We start from the raw sequence: 23,473 nt of genomic DNA, 5'->3' as shown, positions 1-23,473 counted from the left end.
GCATGCTTGTCAGTTGTTGCCGCATATTCACATGTGTGGTATTTCGACAGTGGTGCTACAAAGCACATTACCTCACATCGTGAATTGTTCACCTCTCTTGAGTCTGTCCCTCATGGTAATTCAGTCACTTGTGCCAACAATGCCTCTTATCCGGTTCAAGGAGTTGTAAAGATTGTGCTTATTGCTGCTAATGGCAGTTCTCTCACACTTGTTGATGCACTCTATGTACCTAGGATCAAGAAGAATCTTTTGTCTGTATCTGCACTTGCTAGACTTGGACTTGTAGTCAAATTTGTGGATGACAGATTTGTGGATGACAGATGTACAGTTCATGATCTCAATTTTGGTGATAAAATCATTGCATCTGGGCTTTTTGTCGTGGCTTGTATAAGCTCACTTTGAATGACAAGTGTGGATAAAATTTTACAAATGCTGTTGCAGATTCAAGGGCTATTTCAGATACAAAACTTTGGCATGCACGTTTTGGTCATCTGAATTTTACTAGTTTGCTGCGTTTGCAGAAATCTGATATGGTTGCTTCTTTGCCGCCTCTTGAAGCACCTGTCAAACACGTTTGTGAAGGCTGTATTTTGGGTAAGACGCAGCGTTCTTAGTTTCCAAAGGATGGTTCAGTTCGGGCCACATGCACGTTGCAGCTTGTGCATAGTGGTGTTTGTGGGCCCATGCAAACTTCCTCCTTGGGCAATTACCTTTATTTCATGACTTTCATTGATGATTACTCCAGGCATGCATGGGTATTTCTGCTTAAAGAGAGTCCAAAGTTTTTATGTGCTTCAAAAAATTTCTAGCTATGGCTGAAAATGTCTCGAAATGTACTATGGGCATCCTCCGTTCCGATCGAGGGGGAGAGTATATGTCTCATGAATTCAATGCATTTCTGGCTAGTCGTGGGATAAAACACCAATGTATAGTGCTTCATACACCTCAACAAAATGGTGTTGCTGAGAAAAAATAGGTCACTTACAGAAATGGCATGATGTATGGTCAAAAGTCAAGCTTTGTCGCATTCGTTTTGGCTTGAGGCCATCATGTGTGCCACTTATGTACTTAAACAAGGGTCCTACGAAAGCTTTGCAGTCTATTACTCCATATGAAGCATGGCATGATAGAAAGCCATCTATTGAGCACATGCGTGTTTTTGGTTGTTTTGCATATGCTTTGGTGCCACAAACACAACGCAAACAATTGGATGATAAGGCTGTCAAATGTATTTTTTTTGGTTATAGTGCTGAAAGCAAAGGTTATAGGTTGTATCATCTGCAAACAAAACGTATTCTGGTTTCACGGGATGTAGTGTTTGTGAAAGATTTTGTTCAGCCCTTATTGTCATGTACTAGAGACAGTAATGTAAGCTCACAAGACATTTATGACATTTTGTTGCCTCTTTTCAATGGTGGAAATACGAATGTAAGTTCCAATGAGACAAATGTAAAGCCTATAGGGGTTTTTGAAAATGTTACAGATCAGCCTATTACTGATGCAGATGTACATGATGTACTTGATGAGGAAAGGGCTAAAAATGAGCAGGCTAGAGATATGCCAAAATGGCTGGTGCACACTTTACATGACAGTAAATTGGATGCACCTTTGTCTAGTCGTACTCGTTCAGGCTCTCGCCATGCATCTTATGCATCATATTGTTATGCTTTGGCTGTGTCTAGCTTACATGATGTTGAGGAGCCTCTGTCTTTTGATGAAGCACAAAATTCAAAAAATTGGATGGCTATGTAATCAAAATACGATGCACTTATAGAAAATGACACATGGACTTTATGTGATTTGCCTCCTTGCAAAACGACCATTGGTACGAAGTGGGTTTACAAGTTGAAACGCAAGCCGGATGGTGAGATCGATCGCCATAAGGCTCGACTTGTTGCAAAGGGTTATGCACAACAAAAATGCATAGATTATGAAGAGACTTTTGCTCCCATTTGTCATATGACTACTGTGCATTTTTTATGTGCATTGACAGCTCACTTTGGTTGGGATATACATCAATCAGACGTTGTTACTACTTTCTTGAATGGTGACATGTTTGAGGAAGTTTATGTAACGCAGCCTCGTAGTTTTGTCATAAAAGAGCAAGAGGACAAAGTGTGTAGATGTGAGAAGGCTTTGTATGGGTTGAAGCAATCTCCTCGTGCTTGGTATGAGAAAGCTAACACTCATTTGGTCGAACGAGGCTTTCGTAAAAGTCCAACAAAAAGCACATTCTATGTAAAGCGTGAGGGTGATGTACTTCTCATTGTGGTTCTTTATGTAGATGATTTGTTGATCACTAGACCAAATGAGAGACATATTGTTGGATTCAAAGCTGATTTGAATGCTACTTTCAAGATGAAATATTTGGGATTGTTTCATCATTACTTGGGTATACAGTTTAAGCAGTGTGATGGTGGTATTGCCTTGTGTCAGAAAAGTTACTTAGAGACATTGCTATGTAAGTTTGGACTTGAGGATTGCAAACCTATTGCCACTCCTATGGAAACAGGTTTGAAGTTGAGTCTACATGATGCTGGTGATCCTACTGATGTCACTCTCTACCAAACCGATGTTGGATGCCTCATTTATGTATGCAACAGGAGGCCGGATATTCAGTTTGTAGTCTCACAGGTCAGCAGATTTGTGCATAGCCCAGGGTCTAAGCATTGGCAGGCTGTCAAGAGGATTTTTCGCTATCTTATTGGCACTTTACATCTTGGCTTGTTTTATCCCAAGGGGGGATCATTGCTGCCAGACTTACATGCTTTTTCGAACTCAGATTCGGCTGGTTGTTTTGACACGCGAGTGTCCAGAAGTGGTTTTTGTTTCATGCTTGGTAGTTCATGTATATCATGGTTGAGCAAGAAGCAACCTACTGTGGCCACTTTGAGTTGTGAGGCTGAGTACACGGCAGTCTTCACAGCTACGGTTGAGTGTGTATGGCTCAAACGCCTTATGGTTGATTTGGGTGGCTGATAGGACACTAACAACACTATCTACAGTGACAATCAGAGCCCATTGGCAATTGCTAGGAACCCAGTTTTTCTTGCTCGCACAAAGCACATCGAGGTGCATTACCACTATGTCAGGGAGAGGCTCTCAGCAAGAGAGATCAGCTTGGCTTATATGCCAACATAGTACAACCTTGCAGATCTTTTCACAAAGGCATTGTCTCGTGAGAAGCTTGAAGCTTTCCGATAGGGCTTACACCCCTTTGTGGACTGATTATGTCCTCAGGTCATGGCACTTCCCTTTACTCATGTGCCAGCTCTCGTTCACCACATCACTAGAGGGGGGATTTGTTACCATATACATGTGGTAGTGATGTGTGTGAACACACTAGGACCGTCTGAGCATTTTTTCCCTCTTTAGGAGGTTTTTTCTCCCGAGCATTGTATATACGTCCCATCACTCTAGGGCTATCTATCTTTCCATTGCACACTAAGTAACACACTCTCTATTGTATGCCTTGAGCTTCCTTGTCTTCTCCAAGCTGTGTGTGTTTCTCTGCAACCCTAATTCCAACATTAAGGACAATCAAGTTACAGGAAATGATGGTGTACTTTTTAGCAAATCATACAAGTGTATATAGGACTAGGGTCATCGGTTCGAATGCGACCAAGTGACCTTAGCACTCATGGACGTTGTTTATCACCTCATACGAGAGTTGTGCGATACGCCCAAAAGGAAAAAAGATTCCAAGTTTGTAAACTGGGGCCCGAGGATGAATGTCCTTTGTTATCGGAGCATGTATCATAATTGGCTCTTTCGGCACCTATATGTATCCACTAGATTCAAAAAATCTTATTGCTAAAGCAATTTCAATATTGCAAGCCTTTACCAAGCCTAAAGATTGCTTCAAAGCCTGGTGACCAAGAGAGTTGATGCCTTTTTTAACTCATAAACAAGGAAAATTTTTCCAAAACAAGCATAAAAAGGCCACACTTAAAACTGTCCCGGTTTCTAGGTCACAATTTCATGGATTCAAGATTTTTACATTACAGTTTGTAGAAGCTTACCAGTTTTCTTCAAAGCAAGCTCAGAATCTAATCGGAGATTATGCAATTTGAACCGGTTAATTATACACTAAACCCCAATTTGCAAGCATTGCTCATAAACACTAGGTGCTTAGGCCTAATGCTCTACTCTACCATGCAACATAGCAGCAGACAAAGCAAGAAAAGCTCTGCAGGCATCTTATCTTTTTCAACATATCAGCGAAGAGAAAGAGTCTTATTACTGTCTTTCACTCAACAAGATTTTTGCTCAACAATTGCCTCTTAGGGTGCTTTCAAAATGCTCACGGAATGCCGTGAGTTGAGCTCCCTTTTGGGTCTCTCCAATTCACACTGCTAACAAAAATGATAACTACCACTTCAGGGACAGCAAGCAAGAAGATCTGAGCAGCTAGATCAAACGGCTATGAATATCTGAGGTCATGTGCTCAACGCCTCCCCATGTTGCACGCACACAGTTCTACACATATGCCTGATGGACTTCAAACCGTCTTGACTTCTGAAAGTGGTGAGGTCGCCCGTACGTGTGGTGGGTCCCAAAATCCATTGGATTTTGAAGGCATTGTCGGCAGGGTTACCTTCAAGAAGCAACACTAATATGCAAACGACAACCCCATGTACCTCTCCATTGGACAATGGCATCAGATTTTGTGCTGCCTCTGTGTTCGTGCGACAGGCACCTGTGTCTGCTAAGCTTCAAAAAATTGTGCAATTTTCAAACATATATTTATAGACGTCTTTTAACACTTGAGGCACACAGGCATTGCAAGCCTTGACCAAGGGCAATGATTATCGTGGAACCATGGCTATACACATCTTGATGACAATCATACTGTTACCGCAGAATGCAACTAGAGACAAAATGACACAAACCATGAGACATTCCAGTGAATCTATCAATACAATGAACTAAGTACAGATGATACAAAATGGAGCACTAAAAGCGACTAGGTCCAAATTGGACTTCTACAGACACATAAAGAGACAGATGCTCATCCACATGATATGCCTGTTTCTTACTACCTTTGAGCCTAGTCTATCTTTGCTAAGTCCTACTGTCATCACTTCTAGTTATATAGCTTGCTGTTTGAAGAAATTCCCATGTGGCATATGTAGTGTATAAGATAGCCATTTGAGTACAGAAGCTCCCAAATAACCTAGTGTGTAGTGTAAAGCCCATGTGCAATAATGCTCTCACAACCTATGCAGCATTAAGTCCGACAGATCGAGAAACTAATGGATTCATTGCCTGCAATGAATCCAAAACAGCTAGGCCACAATGCTTGTGTGAACTTCTAGCCATTTGAGTACAGAAGCTCCCAAATAGCCTAGTGTGTAGTGTAAAGTCCATGTGCGATAATTGCTCTCACAATCTGTGCGGCATGGATCGAGAAACTAATGACTTCATTGCCTGCAATGATTCCAAAACAGCTAGGCCACAATGCTCGCGAGCTTCCTGGAGAGGAATAGCCTGCGGGCCAAGACCGTGTAGAATCTGTTCACGTGGCTATAAATAAAGAATGCCATGAATATTCATGAATATAGCTTTGATACTGCCGCAATAATTGAAGAATACAAATTGGAACAGATATATCCAACCTACTAGTCTGTAAACCAAAACGCCATGTCAGTGGGTTTCTCTTCCTGATGCAAAGATGGTATGTATGAGTGTGTGTGTGTGTGTGTGTGTGTGTGTGTGCATACATGGGTACACATGTATATGTATATGTGCATGAAATGTAAGACTTGCCACTTCACCGTATATGTGGAGATACACACACATAAATAAATAATTTTGTAAGATCAAGCTTCAGAAAAAAATCATAAGTACATGTTCTTTAAATCGATCAAGCATATCTTTGACAAGAAGTAGACAAACAAGCGAAAATGGACAGAAGTGAGCAATTCAAAGCAAATTACCAGTGTTGTGGTATTTCTGTCTTCGGGTCCCTTGACAAGAGGTGCCAATATGTTTGCATGAGTTGCACATAAAATTGACGATGAGGGTTTTGGCTTCATTGATGGAAGGGCCATACTTGAAACATTCTCCTTATTAGCAATGTTGGTGTTGTTGATCTCAAGGACAAAGTTAAATCTGGCTCATGCATAAGGATTGCATCCGCATCTTGCGTTTGCGAGACCCGCCGCATGCAGTACCTTAACCCCATTTTTGCGGGAATAAAATGAACACACACAGATGAGAAAAACATAAATTAGGTAAAACCAACTTAGGCATCAATGCTCAAATGTTGGATCGCAAGGTGCTTATTATTTCCTGATGCTTCTCAAGTGACATTTTGAAATCCACCTACAACGAGGCTAGTGGTCTCTTTGAACCTGGATAAGTGAAATAAATGAAAATGACAGCCAAAGTCTAGGAAGATGAACCTAAAAGCATGCAAGCCCAAAACAAGAGAAAAAGAAAGAAAGCAGCTGATGTTTGCATCATCTAAAGGCCAATGCTAGCCCATAGGAAAAATCCGATATATCTTTTGAAATTATATTCCAATTCAAGTGCCAATGCCTAGCAAAAGAAAGAAAACTACAAAAGAAAAAATCTCCACGTTTTGTCAGAGGATGGAAACAAAGTGCTAGCTGAACTGACTACCCTATGGTGGAAAAATGACCTTCCAACACTTTTTGAGCACTTTGGGCTAACTAAGTAAACCTTAAGCCTTGTTACAACAAACCCACTTGAACTAATGTGCGCAAGCTGTCCTCTGCTTCCAAACATTTTACGTCTACTTCACTGATTTGTACCATGCTGCATATTCTTTCACCAAAACGGGGTGCCGCAAATATGTGCAGACACTTTCTTGAAAAGGAAAGGATCACCTATCTTACCAGGGTAAGGCCTTCCAGATATGCAGCTATGAAGCTCTCTATGTATGCACGCGTCTGAAGCTTAATTTGCAAATCTTTGGCGGGTCGATTACGGCCACTGCCTCCTATGGCCTACTGATTCTCAGCTGCTTCGCCTTGACGTGAAGGAGGAGGAGGATCACAAAATGACAATGAACTCTCATCCAAGTAATATGGCGTAACTTCTGGGCCAAAGCCTGCCTCAAGAAGGCCAGTATGTGCATGCTCAGCTAGCCCACAATTGGGCATGTTTGGGAACGCTTTCACTATGCTTGCATGTGTAACATGGTTTGGAGACTCGCCCTCTGCATACATTGAGTTGAATGATGCAAAAGCCTGCTCACAAAGCCCAAGTTGTGTATCCTGTGATCAAGGTTGTCTGTCTATAAGATGACATCCTACTTGCACACACTCTTGAAGACTCTGCAAGCATTTTGCATCCTTCTAGATCTCATGTAACTGTGAACGAGGGCACTATCGACTTGGAGAGGGATGTCAATATCGAGCTCAGTGACATGCAAATGCAGTTGCTTAGTCTTGTCAGGTTAACGCATACCTTGAGCAATGTTTTGATGTTCTAGATTTCTGGATTCCAACCATCCTTTGGACGTTTCTCTGCATAAAGATGAAGTTGTTTCTTGTTTTGGCAGAAAACACGCATAAGCACCATTGTAAGGGTGGTTTCTTGTTCCAAGAGACTATTCCCACTGATACCAAGGAGAACATTTGGTACGTATAGGAGAGCAACTTGATAGTTGACAAGCAAGCCAAAGCCTGTTGCATCCTTCTGCAAAACAAACCAGTCGATGTGGCTTACAACAATGGGCTGCAGCTTCACAAGGCAACCGATGTCTTTGAATTGAATCCCAATATTGAGTCGCAACACCACCTCCAACAATATCATCTGCAACTCAGAGGGCTGTCGCAAGAGCTCTATGCAAAAGGCCACCCACAATTCTCCATGGTTGCACGGAATTATTTTTTGACAAGGCTTTATCGACAAGTGGATCCCATGATCAAGAGGGTGTCTCTGCAGAGGTGAATTCTTGAGTCGAGAGTTGTGTCTGAGAAGAAGGCATATGCCTTGTCTGACAAAAGTGTCCTTAATGGAAGACATCAAAGTTGTTCCATCAATTTCTCTTCATAGCATAGCATTAGCACACTACAGAAATCAATTATAAGACTAACATGTGGTTGCTTGACACCAACAATGAGACCACAATCTGAGAGGTCTGAACGTCACATGACAGGGTTGTTGAAGTTCAATTTTATCGCATGTATACACCAGCCAATACTTCTTCCACTCGTTTCAAAAACAGAAGTGCAAGTATTGCTGAAAGAAGACAATAGACATTTGAAATACCTTCTTACTATGCCCTTTCCTCAAGTACGAGCAACCAACATTTTTCTTATCAGCTTCTCAGCTTCTCACAATCCATCTATAAAGAAATCAATATAAGCGTTACAATTACACATCCACGAATAGGATAGTCGAGGTAGAGCAAAGTAGGTATCCGAGTTTGATGCACACAGAATGTGATTGCGGCAAATAGTGATGCATAGCCACTTGCACATACATCTAGTTGCAGAAGAAGGCTAATTATAATGCTGGGTGGTCATTTATTGTTAGTCAAATATGGGGAGAAAGCCCTTACCATTACATATATAAACCGAGCACAAGCTCATGACTCAATAAAAGCTATCGGAGGAACTAAAGCCTACTTTTTTTTCCAATTCTCAGTTTTGCCGAATCGATTGACTGTCCAAAAGTTGTAACAGACTGATTGCGCAGCAACAAGAAGACAAGCTGAGGTTGTGTGTGTGTGCGCGCGTGTGTGTGTGTGTGTGTGTGTGTGAGAGAGAGAGAGAGAGAGAGAGAGAGAGAGAGAGAGAGCACCTGAGTCTCTCATAGGACAATTGAAGCACCTGCAAATCGTTATCATGCACGACTGCAGCTCATCGTTCTGTCGAAAAGCGACAACTGCATTTCAATAATAGCACGGAACACTCCACATTGCACAAAACCTTCCAGACACCAATTTTTACCTGAAAAAATACCTCTGCAGTCAAAAAAAACATACCCTTGCTTGCCAACTCCCCATTGATCTGAGGCATTGATCTGAGGCCCTATGGCCATGCTAGCAAATTTTCTCTTTATAGACCATGCCTTACGGCAGTGCCAACAAAGAGACTAGAGAAGTAACGTTGAAATTGTGACATTGGGTTCCTTACTATAATACGGTCATGAGACGTCGACCACTTACTAAAGTTATGGCTCTTGATCGACAAATCAGCGTCGATCACGCGCTGAAGCGCCACTGCATTGGTGGAGTCGCCGGCCTTGCTTTGGCCTTTGTCCGCTGAAAGAGAGTTGAGCTGATGCACCCCTTCCTTGTAGCGAGGGCTGTACACAGAGGAGTACCCCGTCTGGCTGCAAATGGTATCCGCGTAGGAAAGCATGCCGGGCTTGGCTTTGAGCACAGCATCCTTCTTTATTTTCTCATTAAGCTCCACATACTCCTCCTCCAATGCAATCATACTCTTCCATGCCTCCGGAGCAAGATCCAGTGCCTGGAAAAGCAAGCCCATCAGACGTACTACTTGTGAACGACTACGCTAGTCTGTTCAATATGAAAGTGCAGCGTACCTTAATTGTGGGCTCCTGCGTATTGTTACGATAGTGCAGCACGGCCAAGAGTTAAGCAAGTCGCCCTGGAAGAACTCCTTGAAAAACGAGTAGTAGTCGTTGATGCAAATGATTTGATCCATTGTCGCCTTGGAAAGCTTCCGATTCCCGAATCAGCGGGTTACTAAGCGACTCTTCGTCCAGCTCGATGCCCAGATAGTACTCCGCCAGAATTTGGAGCAAGAACAAGGTGCTGACGACACGGCGGAGGCGCATGTACTCAGAAAGCGTCGGAATTTGGCCGTCCTGACATGAACCAAGACATAGTCCATAAATTAAAGTAATGGGCTAAGCGGGCCTGCTGCAAGGGCGACATGCCCGCCCGGAGCTCGCAGCCCACCACTCCGTCGCCAGCCAGAGCAGGCGGCGCTCCTCAACGTCGACTGGAAGTGGGTTGATGCCGCTAGGGACCACACACAGCATTTCCACAATGTCCGCCGAGCCCTTGAAAAAAACTTCCAGCATGGCAGCACACATGATCTGCGTGGCCCATGCGCTCTTTCCCACTTCCCCAGCCGCTTCGTCCATCACCTTATCAAAGTGGACGAGCCAGTGCACCACTTTGAGTAAGGTGAAGGAGCGCTCCTCCGCCGCGCTCTTGGGCCAAAACTGTAACGCAAGCAGCGCAAGATTGTCATGCTAAACTTTCTCCACGTTGCTCTCCACGGGCCCTGATCTGCGGCCTGCCTTCTCGATTAGCCAGCGTTCCGCCTTTCGAATGAGGACTTCTGCGTTGGGGTGGGTGAGCAACGGAAAGCGGCTTTCGAAAGGAAACAGAGGAATTCTTCGTGCGTTGCGGAAGCATTTGTGATCCATATTTTACTCAAAGCGCTAACGATCAGAAGCTGGCACTCGGAGTGTCAGACGAGTAGTGTTAAAGATAACGCCACTACCGTACCATGTGTGTGCGTACCGTGCTAACCTTATCATGTGTGTGTGTGTAGTTGCGCCGATAAAATAATTTGAGAGAACAAATCAAACCACATTTTATTTATGCAATTATATTTGGGGGGGGGGGGGGGGGGGGGGGGGGGGGGGCCGGGGTTTAGAGAGAGAGAGAGAGAGAGAGAGAGAGAGAGAAAAGAAGAGAGTTGTAACGTCGTAAGAAACTATTCCAAGAGACCTTAAAGATCTAGACGACGAGGAGTTGAACTCAAGACCGAGAGGAATGGCATAACCAATATACCACACTTGAGAGAGAGAGAGAGAGAGAGAGAGAGAGTGAGTCTTAGAGTGCATTTGCATGCTAGAGAGTAGAGAGATGGGCAAGGTTTTTCCAACTCTATAGAAATTGGTAGAGTGGGAGGAACGCAGGCAACGTTTTCGTAAGATGACAATAGGTTGCTTACGCATGCAAAACGTTGTCAAGCCAATGTGCGAATGCATCCTTAGTTGGTTGGGTGTAACCTACAATCCTTGCACTCCAAGAGTTGACAATCTAAACCTGAAGCTGATCTTTTTGTAATTCCATCAAGAGATTACATATTGGCATACACATCAATCAACACATTGTGACTAAGAGGGCTCCCACACGCATGCGGGTAATTGTTATATGTTACCCCCCTCAAAACAACACTCTCACAAGGAAAAAGAAAATGACCATTTCCTTTAGCAGTCACATGTCAAAAGGGTGCTTGGAGTTTTGTGAGTCCTCTAATTGGCTTGCCCAAAGGGCAAAAGCTATAGAGATGCCTTTTTTTTTTGTTGACTAAAATAGAAAAAATGCTAAGTTGTATTTTTAAGCATTTTTTGATAAGCCAAAAATTTTGATAGGTTGAAATAAAATAGTGGACACTCATTTGCACGGAGAGAATGTAAAGCTAATGATGAAAATGTCTTTAGTTTTTAAATATGAAGTGAATGCTCATTTACCAAAGAAAGGATTTTGGACTGCCTCTTTTTAAAGCATGAAAGGTAAAAGCTTTAAAGAGGTTAAATGATAAAGACTTAGCATAATGGGTGGCTTCCTTAAAATTGGTAATAAGATAACACTATACTAGCACTTTTTGGCCTGCCATTTGTTTTCTATTTCTTTTTAAGGGTGGCTCCCTTAAAATTGAAAATTGGTAATAAGATAAGACTATATTGGCACTTTTTGGCATACCATTTGTTTTCTAGTTTTTTATAGGTAGAAAATTAGATGTGTCTTTGAGATCATTGCACACAATGGTCAAATATTCTCTAAAACACCAACTCATTAAATACCCTCTTGCCTAACAATGCTCCAAGCCTTCAACACGTTTTATCTTAGAGTATAGTCTATAGAGTTTCAGTTCTATTTTCTAATTCTTTGAAAAAAGCATGATAGGGATTGTATTATAGGAACTGCGCTCAGTTCCAAGGATTCAGAGGAATCTCGAAATCAATGAATAAAATTAGGTGTAGAGCCAATAGAGGTGCTAGTAGCGACTGAGGGGTGAGTTGGAAAGATGTGGATGAGGATTTGTATAAGGGGTATGAGCCTCCTGAGACCGGCCACGGGAGGGGACCCCCCACCTAGACACGCTAGTCTCACTCCACGCACTCGCGCATCATGGGGACTCCACGCAAGGTTCCCCGGGGCACGCTATGACCCTCCGTCAATCGGCGGAGCCTGAGGCTACGTGGGGCTAGGGACCCGGAATGCAAGACCCGCGAAACGCAAACGGCCGTCGACTCATGGAACGTAACCACGCCCGAGCCGGTCCCGTTAGAGTCGGGCCCCCGTGAAGGCAACTTGACCCGAGTCGGGCCCTCCTGAGCCGGTGCCGTCCGCGCCAGGATCCCTTGAAGCAACACCTCGACCCGAGCCGGTCCCGTCCGAGCCGGGCCCTCCTGAGCCGGTGCCGTCCGCGCCAGGACCCCTTGAAGAAACACCCCGACCCGAGCCGGTCCCGTCCGAGCCGGGCCCAAAACGTCCCCTCCCCGACGCGCCCAGATTCTGGGGCGTCACACTTGGTATCAGAGCTCAGTAAAAGAGCTCCTGAAAAAGAGCTGAAGACCGACGTGCCCGACGCGCACGATCCTCACGATGACTCCAACCGCAATGGCCCGGGTCGTCAAAATCTTGGTGAAGAGAGCTCCAGAAAGCAACCACACGCCCTCCGTCCCCGTGACGCGTCCAAACATCGGGCCGTCACCCGTGACCCGCGCCGGCCCCGATCCGAGCCGGGCACCTCCACATGAGAAAAGGCAAGATGCGAGCCAGACAGGGCTCTTCAGAACGCGCCCAACCCGCGGGCCATCACACCGCCAACATGAAAGATGCGAGCCAGACAGGGCTCTTTATAACAAAAACAGAGAAAGACCAAAAACGCGACGAACCAAGCCAACGGTGTTCGTCGCGCCCCGGCCACTTTTGTGGCCCATGCTGAGCTGAAGATCCATTCAAGTTTACAAAGAGACCACAGGGCCCCGAGCTTGCCCTCCAAATGACGTCCAAACAGGGACCAACTTCGCAAGTGCTGCATTGCGACGGAACGCTACTTCACATCCGGCTTTCAAGAAGCCTCCGCGCGGGCCAACGCAGCAGGTGGCTCCGCGCACACTTGGTTACCTATTCGGGGAACGCTCAAGTATGGGGAATTCTACTTGGGTGTTCAAAGCGTACATTTTCAGCCTTCTGCCAAAAACCCAAAAATATACACACACTCATCTCAAAAGTACAAAAACAAAGCATGCCTACCTACTTGCATTTGGGAACAGTTTTTGCTCACTTTGCACTTATATGCACCCCTTAGTCCCCACGGCCTCATGCATAGCCAAACACTCTTTTTCCCACGTTCGACTCGGTCGTCGAACTCTCTTCAACTGGGGGTGTATATAAGGGGTATGAGCCTCCCGAGACCGGCCACGGGAGGGGACCCCCCACCTAGACACGCTAGCCTCACTCCACGCACTCGCGCACCGTGGGGACTCCACGCAAGGTTCCCCGGGGCACACTATGACCCTCCGTCAGTGCGGCGGAGCCTGAGGCTACGTGGGGCTAGGGACCCGGAACGCAAGACCCGCGAAACGCAAACGGCCGTCAACCCATGGAACGCAACCACGCCCGAGCCGGTCCCGTCCGAGCCGGGCCCTCCTGAGCCGGTGCCGTCCGCGCCAGGACCCCTTGAAGCAACACCTCGACCCGAGCCGGTCCCGTCCGAGCCGGGCCCTCCTGAGCCGGTGCCGTCCGCGCCAGGACCCCTTGAAGAAACACCCCGACCTGAGCCGGTCCCGTCCGAGCCGGGCCCAAAACGTCCCCTCCCCGACGCGCCCAGATTCTGGGGCGTCACACTTGGTATCAGAGCAAAGGAAAACGTCCCCTCCCCGACGCGCCCAGATTTTGGGGCGTCACAATTTGGTTCAAAAAATGAGGATTTGAAAATTGTCGGGTTGGTTTCTTGGTGGTGGAGGGATGCCTCGAGTTGCGTGTTCCTAAAGTTAGCCATCAATTGCCGATTTGCCAGCGGCCTTGTGAGAGTTATAGGGTTTACCACTTGAGTTGCTGCAGAGAGCTATTGGGTGGTGGTGCAAATGGAGGATAGACATCGAGTAGGTGAGCCTGGTCAGTGGAGGCGAAGGCAAAGTGATGGAGCTGCCTCGGGGGCTGCAATGGCACTGAGAAGGAGCTATGGATGCAGCGGATATCGGGATGCAGAGGAGCTAAAGAGCAATGGTGGGTAGGATCTCAAACCTGGAGTAGTTGCAGGGTAGTGGGTGGCCTAAGGGTGTGGGGCAATGAATTTTGAAGTGTGAGGTGGAGGCATGAGGAAGAGGGCAAAGCAACGGCGAGAAAGATGAAGAAGATTGTGGAGGAGGCGATGAACCAAATCACGATGAGGTAGTTGAAGGGGGTGTTGTGGGTGGCGGACTTTCCAGGGGGTAGGCTTTTGGCGGTGCAGGCTTTGGGTGGCAGAGTTGCAGACTTTCCGGGGAGAGAGAGATGGGGTGCGGAGGAGGAGGATTGTTCAGGTTGTTTCTGGTGCTGTTTCTAACCTTGGGTATCTCACGGAGCAACCGCCAAGGAATTGCATGTGACTCCGACTATGGTTGGTCCACATGGTTGATCCTCCTTATTCAAAGCATCACCATCTTCATATGCTGGCTCTGTGTCACAGCCAGATGGATGAGGCCCCTTCTCTTTGCACTTGAGCATGATACCCTCCTCAAATTACCTGTTTGTGTCCATCTCAAATCCTTGTGGCTTGACTCTGCTTTCCAAGCTGATGTCCCATGGTGGCGAGCACAGGCGCATATGACAACATACGCCCTCTGTTGCAAAGGAGAGCTCTTCAAGAGACTCATGATCATGTGCAAGAGGGTCCCTTGTTGTTTTTTCCAATGGATCATGACACTCCTCTGTGCCTGGCCTAGCATGCTCTTATGGCTCTGCTGTTGGAAGCTTTCACGATATCCCGCCTCTTGGCTCTTCAAGAAGCTCTATAGTGAAGAAGAGCTTGCCTACTTTAGGCAAGTGATTGAACCAGAGTTACTCATGTGGCTGGACGTCGGCGAGGCCTGTTCTTTGCATGCGCACCACTCAAGGACAAGAGCCACCATTGCTAAGGTCCAAGGGCTATGGCTATCAAACAGGCCGAGAGAAGAACTTCAGAGGGTCGCAAGTGAAGAGCGGGCTGGCAATTTGAGCGAGTTGGCGGAGATGCTAAGAGAGTATGACACGACAGAGGCGACGAGCAAGTTGGAGATTTTAGCAGAGTGGCCAGGTTTAGACATGGCTAACAAGGAGAAGCCTTGGCCATTGAGTATTTGTGCATCAGCTCTGGTGTTGATGGAGGTGTGGAAAGGGCTAGTATATACACAACAAGAGGTGGAGAAAGCAAGGAAAGCCCTTTGGCAAGCTGGGCAAGTCGCTTATCTTGTTGACCTTCTAACCAACTCAAATGTAGGGGAAAGACGCTCCACACAACGTGTTCTTGTCGACCTCTTCGCTTCTAAGAAGTCGATCACACGCATTTCCACCATACTTCGGACGCGGCATCATCATTGAGTTCGTGATGCGCATACCCTTTTGCAAGATGTCTTTAATGCTGCTCATGCTGTGTGCATCTCTGACCCACATGCAAAACTAAGTAAGTGGAGATGCTTGTTGTGTGTGTGTGTGTGTGTGTGTGTGTGTGTGTGTGTGTGTGTGTGTGTGTGTAAGCAGGCTTTTGGCGGTGCAGCTATTTGCCTAGGATGGCAAAGGCCAGCTACGGGATGGCTATCGACACCAGCCTCACTACTACCATAGACATTGAATTGAATGCGGCAACGAAGATGAAGCTGGAGCGACCCGAGGATGGGAGTAATCGGGGATTGGAAGGTTGTTAGCATAGATTAATGGAGGAACTCAAGGGGACAATATTTCTATCCTTATCAACCATGACGTGGATGTGTTTCTATTGCAAGCAAGGGGCTCATGACGGAGCCACTCAATCCTTTGTTGATGTGGGCGCCGCTCTCGTATGAGTGCTTTTACTGCTCTCTGCATGAAGTTGAGCCCTCTTCTTGAGAGAGCGACTCTCATTAACTGCTTCAGTGCCTCATCATCAAGCTTAGTAGGGCTAGGATGCCTTTACTGCTATCAAATTTCTCTGGCTAGCATCATTACCTTCCTCCATAGCTCTCTGTGGCTTTTTACAAAAGCTTCTTTCATGTTGACATGCAAGCGAGCCTCATAATTATAATTTATTTGTTGGCTTAGAGTGTGTCCAGCTGGTCTACAAGGTTCCTTTGTATCTGTTTTATTTGTGCTCATGTTAGAGCATCTATAACTGTATCTCCTTCTGATAAGGATTGATGCTGGCTTACTTCCTTGCTTTTTTTATGTTCACTTGTTTGAAAGTGGCGGGTGCAGTGTTCTGGAAAAGTGTGCCTTGCAACTGGCTGAAAAATCAAAGCAGCCAGTTGAAGGGAGGGGGAGAAGGAGATAATCCGCCTTGAAAATTTAAGAAAATAGTGTTAAATGTTGGTTACATCTTGAATATTGTGGATGCTAAACATTGCTTTCTTCAATGTCTCGTCCTCTGTCAGGAATTCTCTAGAAGAAGTGCCATGTTGTTAACCTTCATTTCGAGCGCCATTGCACTTGTCTTGTGCACCCAACCATTGCAGCTATATTCTCATCATGATTGTTTGCTTTTGAATATCAATTGGCTTCAATTATTCACCCTTTATTGCAGTGTATTATGTCCATATATTTTTGACTTGTAAACCATGTTTGTTTCTTGTGGTTGCCCACACTATTGGAGCATACAAAATTGTGAAGGATTTTTACTAATTGATTTCTTTTTTTTTGTGTAGGAAAACTCAATTTTTCCCATATGGAATTGCACACATCACTACCTCTGCGCTAGGTATTAAATCCTCATTAAATTTATGGACTTGTGCCAAGCCCATCTAAGATAGCATACCCTTCAAATGCTAGCATGAAGACCACATGATCAAGAAACCAAGAAGATAGATGCATTGCTCTCATGCCAAAGGAAAAGAGCATTAGTACATTAGATGCATGGTATTGTTGGACAACCAAGGCCCCAAGGTTCAAATGCTGCCAGGATTAAAAAGAGGAGCTCTAGTTTTGCAGGTCACAAATGCAGTAAGCAACATTTTTTTTACTATTGCTCATGTATTTTATGAGATCTTTTACATTATATTTTTAATTTTGTGAGCTCTATATAGAGTGCTTTCGGACATATTGAAAAATTGGCTCAAGAATATACACAATCTTTAGAGTAACTACGATCGGTACGGTGCTTGTACAACTCGGATATGGAGTTATCCAACATTGTCTTGGTTAGCCTTATTTTGCTCCCTAGTTTGGTACATGATAAGTTATTTTTCTCTCTGGTTTGGTACATGAAAATGAGACGTTATTTCTAAATTTTGAGTATTATAAAGGTTGATGTTTATTGTCAGCTTTGATGCATGCTTTTGATGAAATATCCCGATTCATGTAATTAAACCAATGTTTCCTAAAGCAACGGAGAAAGCTAATCTACATTCAATATTTGATCAAATTCTCATAGTGTAAATAAATTCACCCTTCACGTGTCTTATACTTTAAGCTAGAAATCAAAATTTCAAATGGTTGGCAAACGTCTTGTTTGTATTACAAGCACAGTTCATTATTTTATGATTGCCAATCTTGTCAACAAAGAATCTGGAGCTTTTAGATTTGTATCTTCAAGATTTTTGCTACAAGTGATACACAAATGTTTTTACGTACATCATTGCAGCACTCACATTTGTTGAGTTATGAGCTCACAATTATTGATCCCAACAATAATTATCCATAGCTTGAAATGTGCCACTAACTTCGATATTTGATTCATTTCAAGTAGATTCACCAATTGAACTACCTTCAATGTGTGAGATTTATGCCCATCTTATTATGGCAGGCCTTGTGATTTTATCACTTGTTTTTTATTCATTTAGAACTTGTGGATTTGACCTTAACCTTTTCCCAAGGATGAGAGAGAAAAGATTGAGACTAGAGAGATAATAGAAAGTGAGTCTTGTGAGGCAAAATTGCAATCACTTAAGCTTTGAAAAAGGTATGAGAGTGAATTTCAAGGATATGGGAAGATCCCAATGTTCAAAACTGAGTTTGGTGCCTCAACTGCACCTCTTAGACTTAGACTTGCAGTTAGCCTACCCCTCCCCTTTCAAATTACAACAACGAACATTTTACGTGTGTGCATGAAGTGATGGAGGTAACTCCAACCAAATATTTGATTACCCCCCTCCGTGTGGGGGGTGCCTAAAAATCTCAATATAAATTTCTTTGCCCACGTGAATTTTTTTCATAATCCCACATCTTCAAGATGCATTGCGTTTTATGTGTCTCATGATCTCATGCCTCGAGAGTCGAGACACCAAGAGGAAAGGAACCACACATTTTCACATAACTCTATTCTAAACTATATAACTACCCACCCACAACCTATTCTATGAGTCTCCTACCACCTATTCTTTGAGTGTCGTCTCTCTCTACTTTCTCTCATCTCCTTCATTGTCTTCCTTGTCACAAGAAGTTTTGGACAAATTCTCACAATAATTCCCACATTGTGACTTACCTCAACATCATGAGCTTCTCTGAGGGAGGCATCACATACCTAGCGAGTTACAATTGGGGGCATGGGACCGCCGGCCCGGTGGGGGGGGCCGGCGGTCCCCTACCCCCAATTGTACCTAGCTAGGTATGCGATGCCTCTCGAGCAGAAGCTCATGATGTTATTCATTGTATGAACAACACTAGAAAGACTCCGTTTTCCTACCTGAGAAAATTTCTAAATCTTCTTGTGTGTGTAACACACACACACATAATCTAAAACACACAAGCAGTCCCATGACGTCTTTCATCCATGACAATGGACACCCTCCTGGTAGTTGTTATTGCAGAGGCTCTTGGCGGAGGTGTTTTTTGCCTTCTCCTGCACTATTTGCCAGTCTTTGCGCCCTCAGGCATATGTATTGGCCTATGTTGCTAGCGATGCCCTGGTCAACACTATTGATGCCCCTCTTTGACATAGAGGAATCTGTCCTATTGCCCCAATCATGTAGTCAATGAGGTGCCCCACTTGACTTAGCACGATTCTGCTGAGAAAATCGTTGCATAGTTCAATAATTTCTATGCTCTAGGAGAAGGATGATTGTGCCCCTCTTACCCTACTCTTGCGCATACTCTTGAATGTGAAACAACATGGCCCATGTGTTCTCAAGATGTTGAATCTTTTAACATACAGAGTCCTCAATTCTTCCATAAACAAAGTGCTCATGCACCCCTTTCCTTGCTGGTAATTTCAAGTGGTGGGAAAACCTCCTCTACATTGGCCTCAATCACGTCATCAATCAAGGCCCACAAGGAGTGCATTGCCCATATTCCAGAAGGGTGTTGAGCCTCTGTTGTTTTTTGTTGTCATTTCAACACAAAAGGCAGATATATTTGTGGCCAAACTCCAGAGAATGATGGAATGTCCCAGGCAGTTACAACCAAGGATGAAGGCTCAAATAAGTACAAGTGCCTAGCTCCTAGCTACGCTTTGCCCAATTCCTTGGCATATGAATCAACAACTAAACCTTTTTTAAAGATGGAGCGACCTCTAGGCTCTCATGCCATTATTGTTTTAGCCCAAGCTTCTCAGGACATGGATGCAACCAAAAAATTTGTAGGACTCTTTAGCGGCGTGGCAAACCACATTATTTCATACCCTTTTCGTGCTGCCCAAATTCATGTTGCTTCTCCCTCCAGCAATGACTCTTTAGACCCTACAAAGGGATGTTCATTTGAGTCCTTCCTTCTTGATGTAGACAAAGCCTCCCTTGTTGTAGCCAATTATGCAGTTGCTACTATCAAAACCTTTATTGATTCACTGCTAGAGCCAGTAAATCAATTACCTAATGTGGCAAACATTGATCTCATCAACGACTATAAGGACCTAGTGTTGGAGCTATGTAGAGAGCTCATCCTCGTATTATATACATGTTGAGGTGCCCACTATATATGTACATTCAATGTGTAGAGTCTGCACACTTTGGGGTTTGTAGTTATGGAGTTCTCTCTCTCTCTCTCTCTCTCTCTCTCTCTCTCTCTCTCTCTCTCTCTCTCTCTCTCTCTCTCTCTCTCTCTCTGGTCTCATGTCTTGTCTACTTGCACTCTTTCCCTCTAGTTCAATATGGTATTAGAGCAGGCTGATAGAAAATTTTGACGGAGATATATGTGTTAACAAGAGCTAAGTATTGATCCTCTTTTGCTTTGATTTATTCTACGCTTGATAATTGTATTGATTACTATCTCTGCGACTAAGTCATTAATTTATCTACAAGATTTTCCTTGTTAAAAGCTTTCCATATTCACTATGTGCAAGTTTTTCACCGTTTGTAGCTTGATGTGCTTAGCTTGTATGTCTTACTATAGTAAGAAACTGTGTCAGCTTCCTATATGTAGAGTTGTGTGGTGGTGGAGGAAGCCGTGTGCTTTCAAGTTGTACACCTGAAAATCATTGCTAAATAGTTCTTTTTGGAGTTTGTAGCAGCGAGTAGAACTAGGCCATGATGATCATAAATGTGAAATAGACGACCACCTCCATGCAGACCAATACCATAATAGAATGTGAAAATCCATCACATCTTGGTACCGAATGAATTAGTTCATTAACTGCACATAACTTTGTTACGTGTATAAACAACTCTCCATTAATGTTGTTTAATAATACTTGTAACCTTAACAAGTCTTACAAAGCATGTGACACTTTTTGGCCATTGAAGTTGTTTCTGATACAAGGTGCTCAAAATGGTCTAACAAACGGATGTGACCAGCACCTAAGGACTTTGTCACCACAACAATTGAAATAATGGGTGCCAATGTCAGTTCTTGAGACTCATATTCTCCACATGTGGAATATGTCTCATATAAGAATGTTTGAAAGAATAACATCCATCAAGTGCGAGAGGTACTTGTGTGTGGAGTTAACTGTAAACACTCAGCAACATGAGTGAGAGGGACCCTCAAAAATATTGCTCCACACCTGGCTAAACCAAACTCTAAGGGTTCCTAGACCATGTTGCTCCTCTTGTGACAACATGTGCCAAACAAAAACCTTGCACGCATGTCCATAACTGCATAATACAAAAATGTAATTCGGACATTGCGACCTAGAATAGTTTTCTCCTACATGACCTTGTCATGTCTCTGAAGAAAAAAAGGATGAAAGCATTCAAGCTGACACATCCTACTTAGAAAATGCAAGAAAAGAATATTCAAAAATAGAATAAACCAAATGATATGCGTACATGAAGTTTGAATATAACGAGGCACTTACCATGATAGTCAAATGCACATGACAAAACCGCCCACCTTTGAAAAGGCCTATTAACACTAGTTGAAAGATTAGTGAAAATCAAGTTGTATTGCACTGGTAACCCTAGGTGCTGCCTTTGCAATCCAAACCCCTTGGTTAGAATCTACATTGTCAAACCCCTTGGTTAGACTCTGCATGGAAACTGCTCAAACTAGCAGCCAGCGATGACGAGCAGATTGTGGACTTTTTTCCTTGAAAGTACAACTGTGATGAGATCAAACTATGACCCTCCCCAAGAGTGATTGTATATTAGCTGGCTCATACCCCTACAATTACTAGTCTAAGAGACACAATTAGTGTTTGCAACTAAGCATATATCGTCTTGTAGTTGGAATCGTATTCACATTTGAATTTGAAAATGATCATATCTCTCCTCAAATAGAAGAGAATGCTTCCCAACACCCCAAAGAAAGTAGACATACTAGATTTTTTGGGTTTGCAGAAGAGATTACATATTGGGAGGCTCTCTTTATATATTCATGTCGTTCTACATATACATGAAATATTTTCTTGATAGAGAGGCCATGCTTCCTTTCTATATACATGAAATATTTTCTTGATAGCGAGGCCATGCTTCCTTTCTATCAACAAAAAACATTATCCCTGTACATGAACATTTCAATTTTGTCCACCATTTTGAGAATATCTCCTCAATCATAGCTCCAAATAGAAACAGAAAATTAGGGCCAAAAAGTTTAGCTCATGAGCTATGAACTCTATTTTATATACTTTTTTGAATTTGGATTGAAACCATATGATTTGAAGGCGGTTGGCTTCTTTGGTCTCTGGCTTGGCGGCAACATCATATACTTCTTTGGGTAGGAGTTTCAACTCCACCTGATGCCCCTCTTCACTCTTGAATCTACCTGTGAAGACTCTAGTGTGATGCTCTTCTAGTTGTTCTCTGGAGAGGTATGCTGCCTTGGCTGCTTTGACTGAATCTGGGTCTAGTTGATATGTGGACAGTTACTGCAACTTCTTCTTTTGCTTGAGCTTCTTCTTGGCCCTCTTTGCTGCTTGCATGGCTCCTGTTCAATGAATAGAATGCAAAGTTAGCAGATTTGTCAGAATTTTCTATGAAATGTCCTTCACTCTGAAATGCTGACAATTTTGGTCCAATTTGCTTCAAATCAATTTTTAAACAAGCATAGATGTATAAAAACATGCAAGGAACAAAAATGTGAAGTCAAAACAAATTTTGCAACCAAAGTAAATAATCGCGATTATTTACAACTGAGCAAATTTTTCAACTTTTTGCAAACTTGGCTTCATGGGCTTGAATTATATACCAAATACATGCTCTGAGTGAAATATGGGCTCATTTGGATGCATAGGGTGAAAATGGTACCAGATTTTGGCTTTAGGTCTCTGAAACAGTAGATATAAAAGAAATTTGAGATTTTGAGCTCCAAATTGGTTCAAACTTGGCTAGTGGGATTAACACATCATGTACTTTGGATGTATGATGGCAAAATATCCAAACTTTCCAATTTTGGCTACAAAGTAAATAATCGCGATTATTAACTTTTCTTCCAAAATTAACATTTTTCTCTACAAACTGGTTCTAAGCATTGTAAAGACCCTGTATATGAGATATAAGGTGATTTGGATCAATAAATGTGATCCATAACCAAGAAATTGGCTTGCAAAGACTTCTTTGCGTTTTGTGACAATTTTCCAAGTAATGGGTGGTCATTTTGGCTCATACTTGATTTTTGGCATGCATCAGTTGTGTACACATGATAGGTGAGGTGAGGTGACAATTTCCAAGCAAAAATGATGCAAAAGTAAACAATCATGATTATTTACAACAGTGACAAATTCTTTGCAAAACTTACAAATTTTGACCTGGACATATTCTATACACCTAAAACAAGTCCTAAATTGAATTTGGTCAAGTTTGGTCATGCCGGCATCACTTTGTGCTTTGTCGACTCTGAAATCGCCATTTTCTGTGACTACATTGCCTGTTGGGTGAGTCGGTTAACGTTGAGGCTTTGAACTTATCCGCAACATAGTAGTGAAGCAATCTATCCTATTCTAGCTGATTTGGAGTCAGTTTGACCCCGTATGTCGAATTT

The 23,473-nt window shown here is 43.6% G+C and overlaps 1 protein-coding gene and 1 pseudogene across 6 annotated transcripts; one reads left to right on the top strand and one right to left on the bottom strand.

Moving 5' to 3' along the window:
• Window positions 1–4,907: 4,907 nt before the first annotated feature.
• LOC147459367 (uncharacterized) lies at window positions 4,908–10,455 on the bottom strand. Of its 6 annotated transcripts, XM_086510648.1 has the most exons (6): window positions 9,616–10,455; window positions 9,529–9,543; window positions 9,146–9,452; window positions 8,907–8,927; window positions 8,779–8,830; window positions 8,267–8,320 (listed from the first exon to the last, which is right to left on the bottom strand). In XM_086510648.1, exons 1-6 carry the CDS (start codon window positions 9,781–9,783, stop codon window positions 8,302–8,304), a joined length of 582 nt encoding a protein of 193 aa, XP_086366774.1. In that variant the 5' UTR covers window positions 9,784–10,455; the 3' UTR covers window positions 8,267–8,301. The 6 variants fall into 6 exon arrangements, 1 of the variants encoding a protein (XP_086366774.1); XR_015187861.1 differs by lacking the exons at window positions 9,529–9,543; window positions 9,616–10,455 and adding exons at window positions 4,908–5,626; window positions 5,940–6,176 and having other exon boundaries at window positions 6,864–8,320; window positions 8,779–8,927; window positions 9,146–9,280; XR_015187862.1 differs by lacking the exons at window positions 9,529–9,543; window positions 9,616–10,455 and adding exons at window positions 4,908–5,626; window positions 5,940–6,176 and having other exon boundaries at window positions 7,438–8,320; window positions 8,779–8,927; window positions 9,146–9,280.
• Window positions 10,456–14,064: 3,609 nt separating this feature from the next.
• The window catches only part of LOC147459366 (uncharacterized), a 39,720-nt pseudogene continuing 30,311 nt past the window's right edge, over window positions 14,065–23,473 (top strand).

The sequence above is a fragment of the Adiantum capillus-veneris genome, chromosome 4 (assembly GCF_014529385.1).
Source record: "Adiantum capillus-veneris isolate H3 chromosome 4, ASM1452938v2, whole genome shotgun sequence".
Taxonomy (NCBI): Eukaryota; Viridiplantae; Streptophyta; class Polypodiopsida; order Polypodiales; family Pteridaceae; genus Adiantum; species Adiantum capillus-veneris.
Note: the sequence above shows the minus strand (reverse complement) of the source record. Positions and strands in the feature narration are given on the sequence as shown.

Coding starts and splice junctions, on each gene's coding strand:
- LOC147459367 (XM_086510648.1), bottom strand. CDS start 9,783: ATGCGCCTCCGCCGTGTCGTCAGCACCTTGTTCTTGCTCCAAATTCTG. Junction 8,928..9,145: donor GATCAAGAGCCATAACTTTA/GTAAGTGGTCGA, acceptor GTATTTTTTCAG/GTAAAAATTGGTGTCTGGAA. Junction 8,831..8,906: donor TAAAAATTGGTGTCTGGAAG/GTTTTGTGCAAT, acceptor GATGAGCTGCAG/TCGTGCATGATAACGATTTG.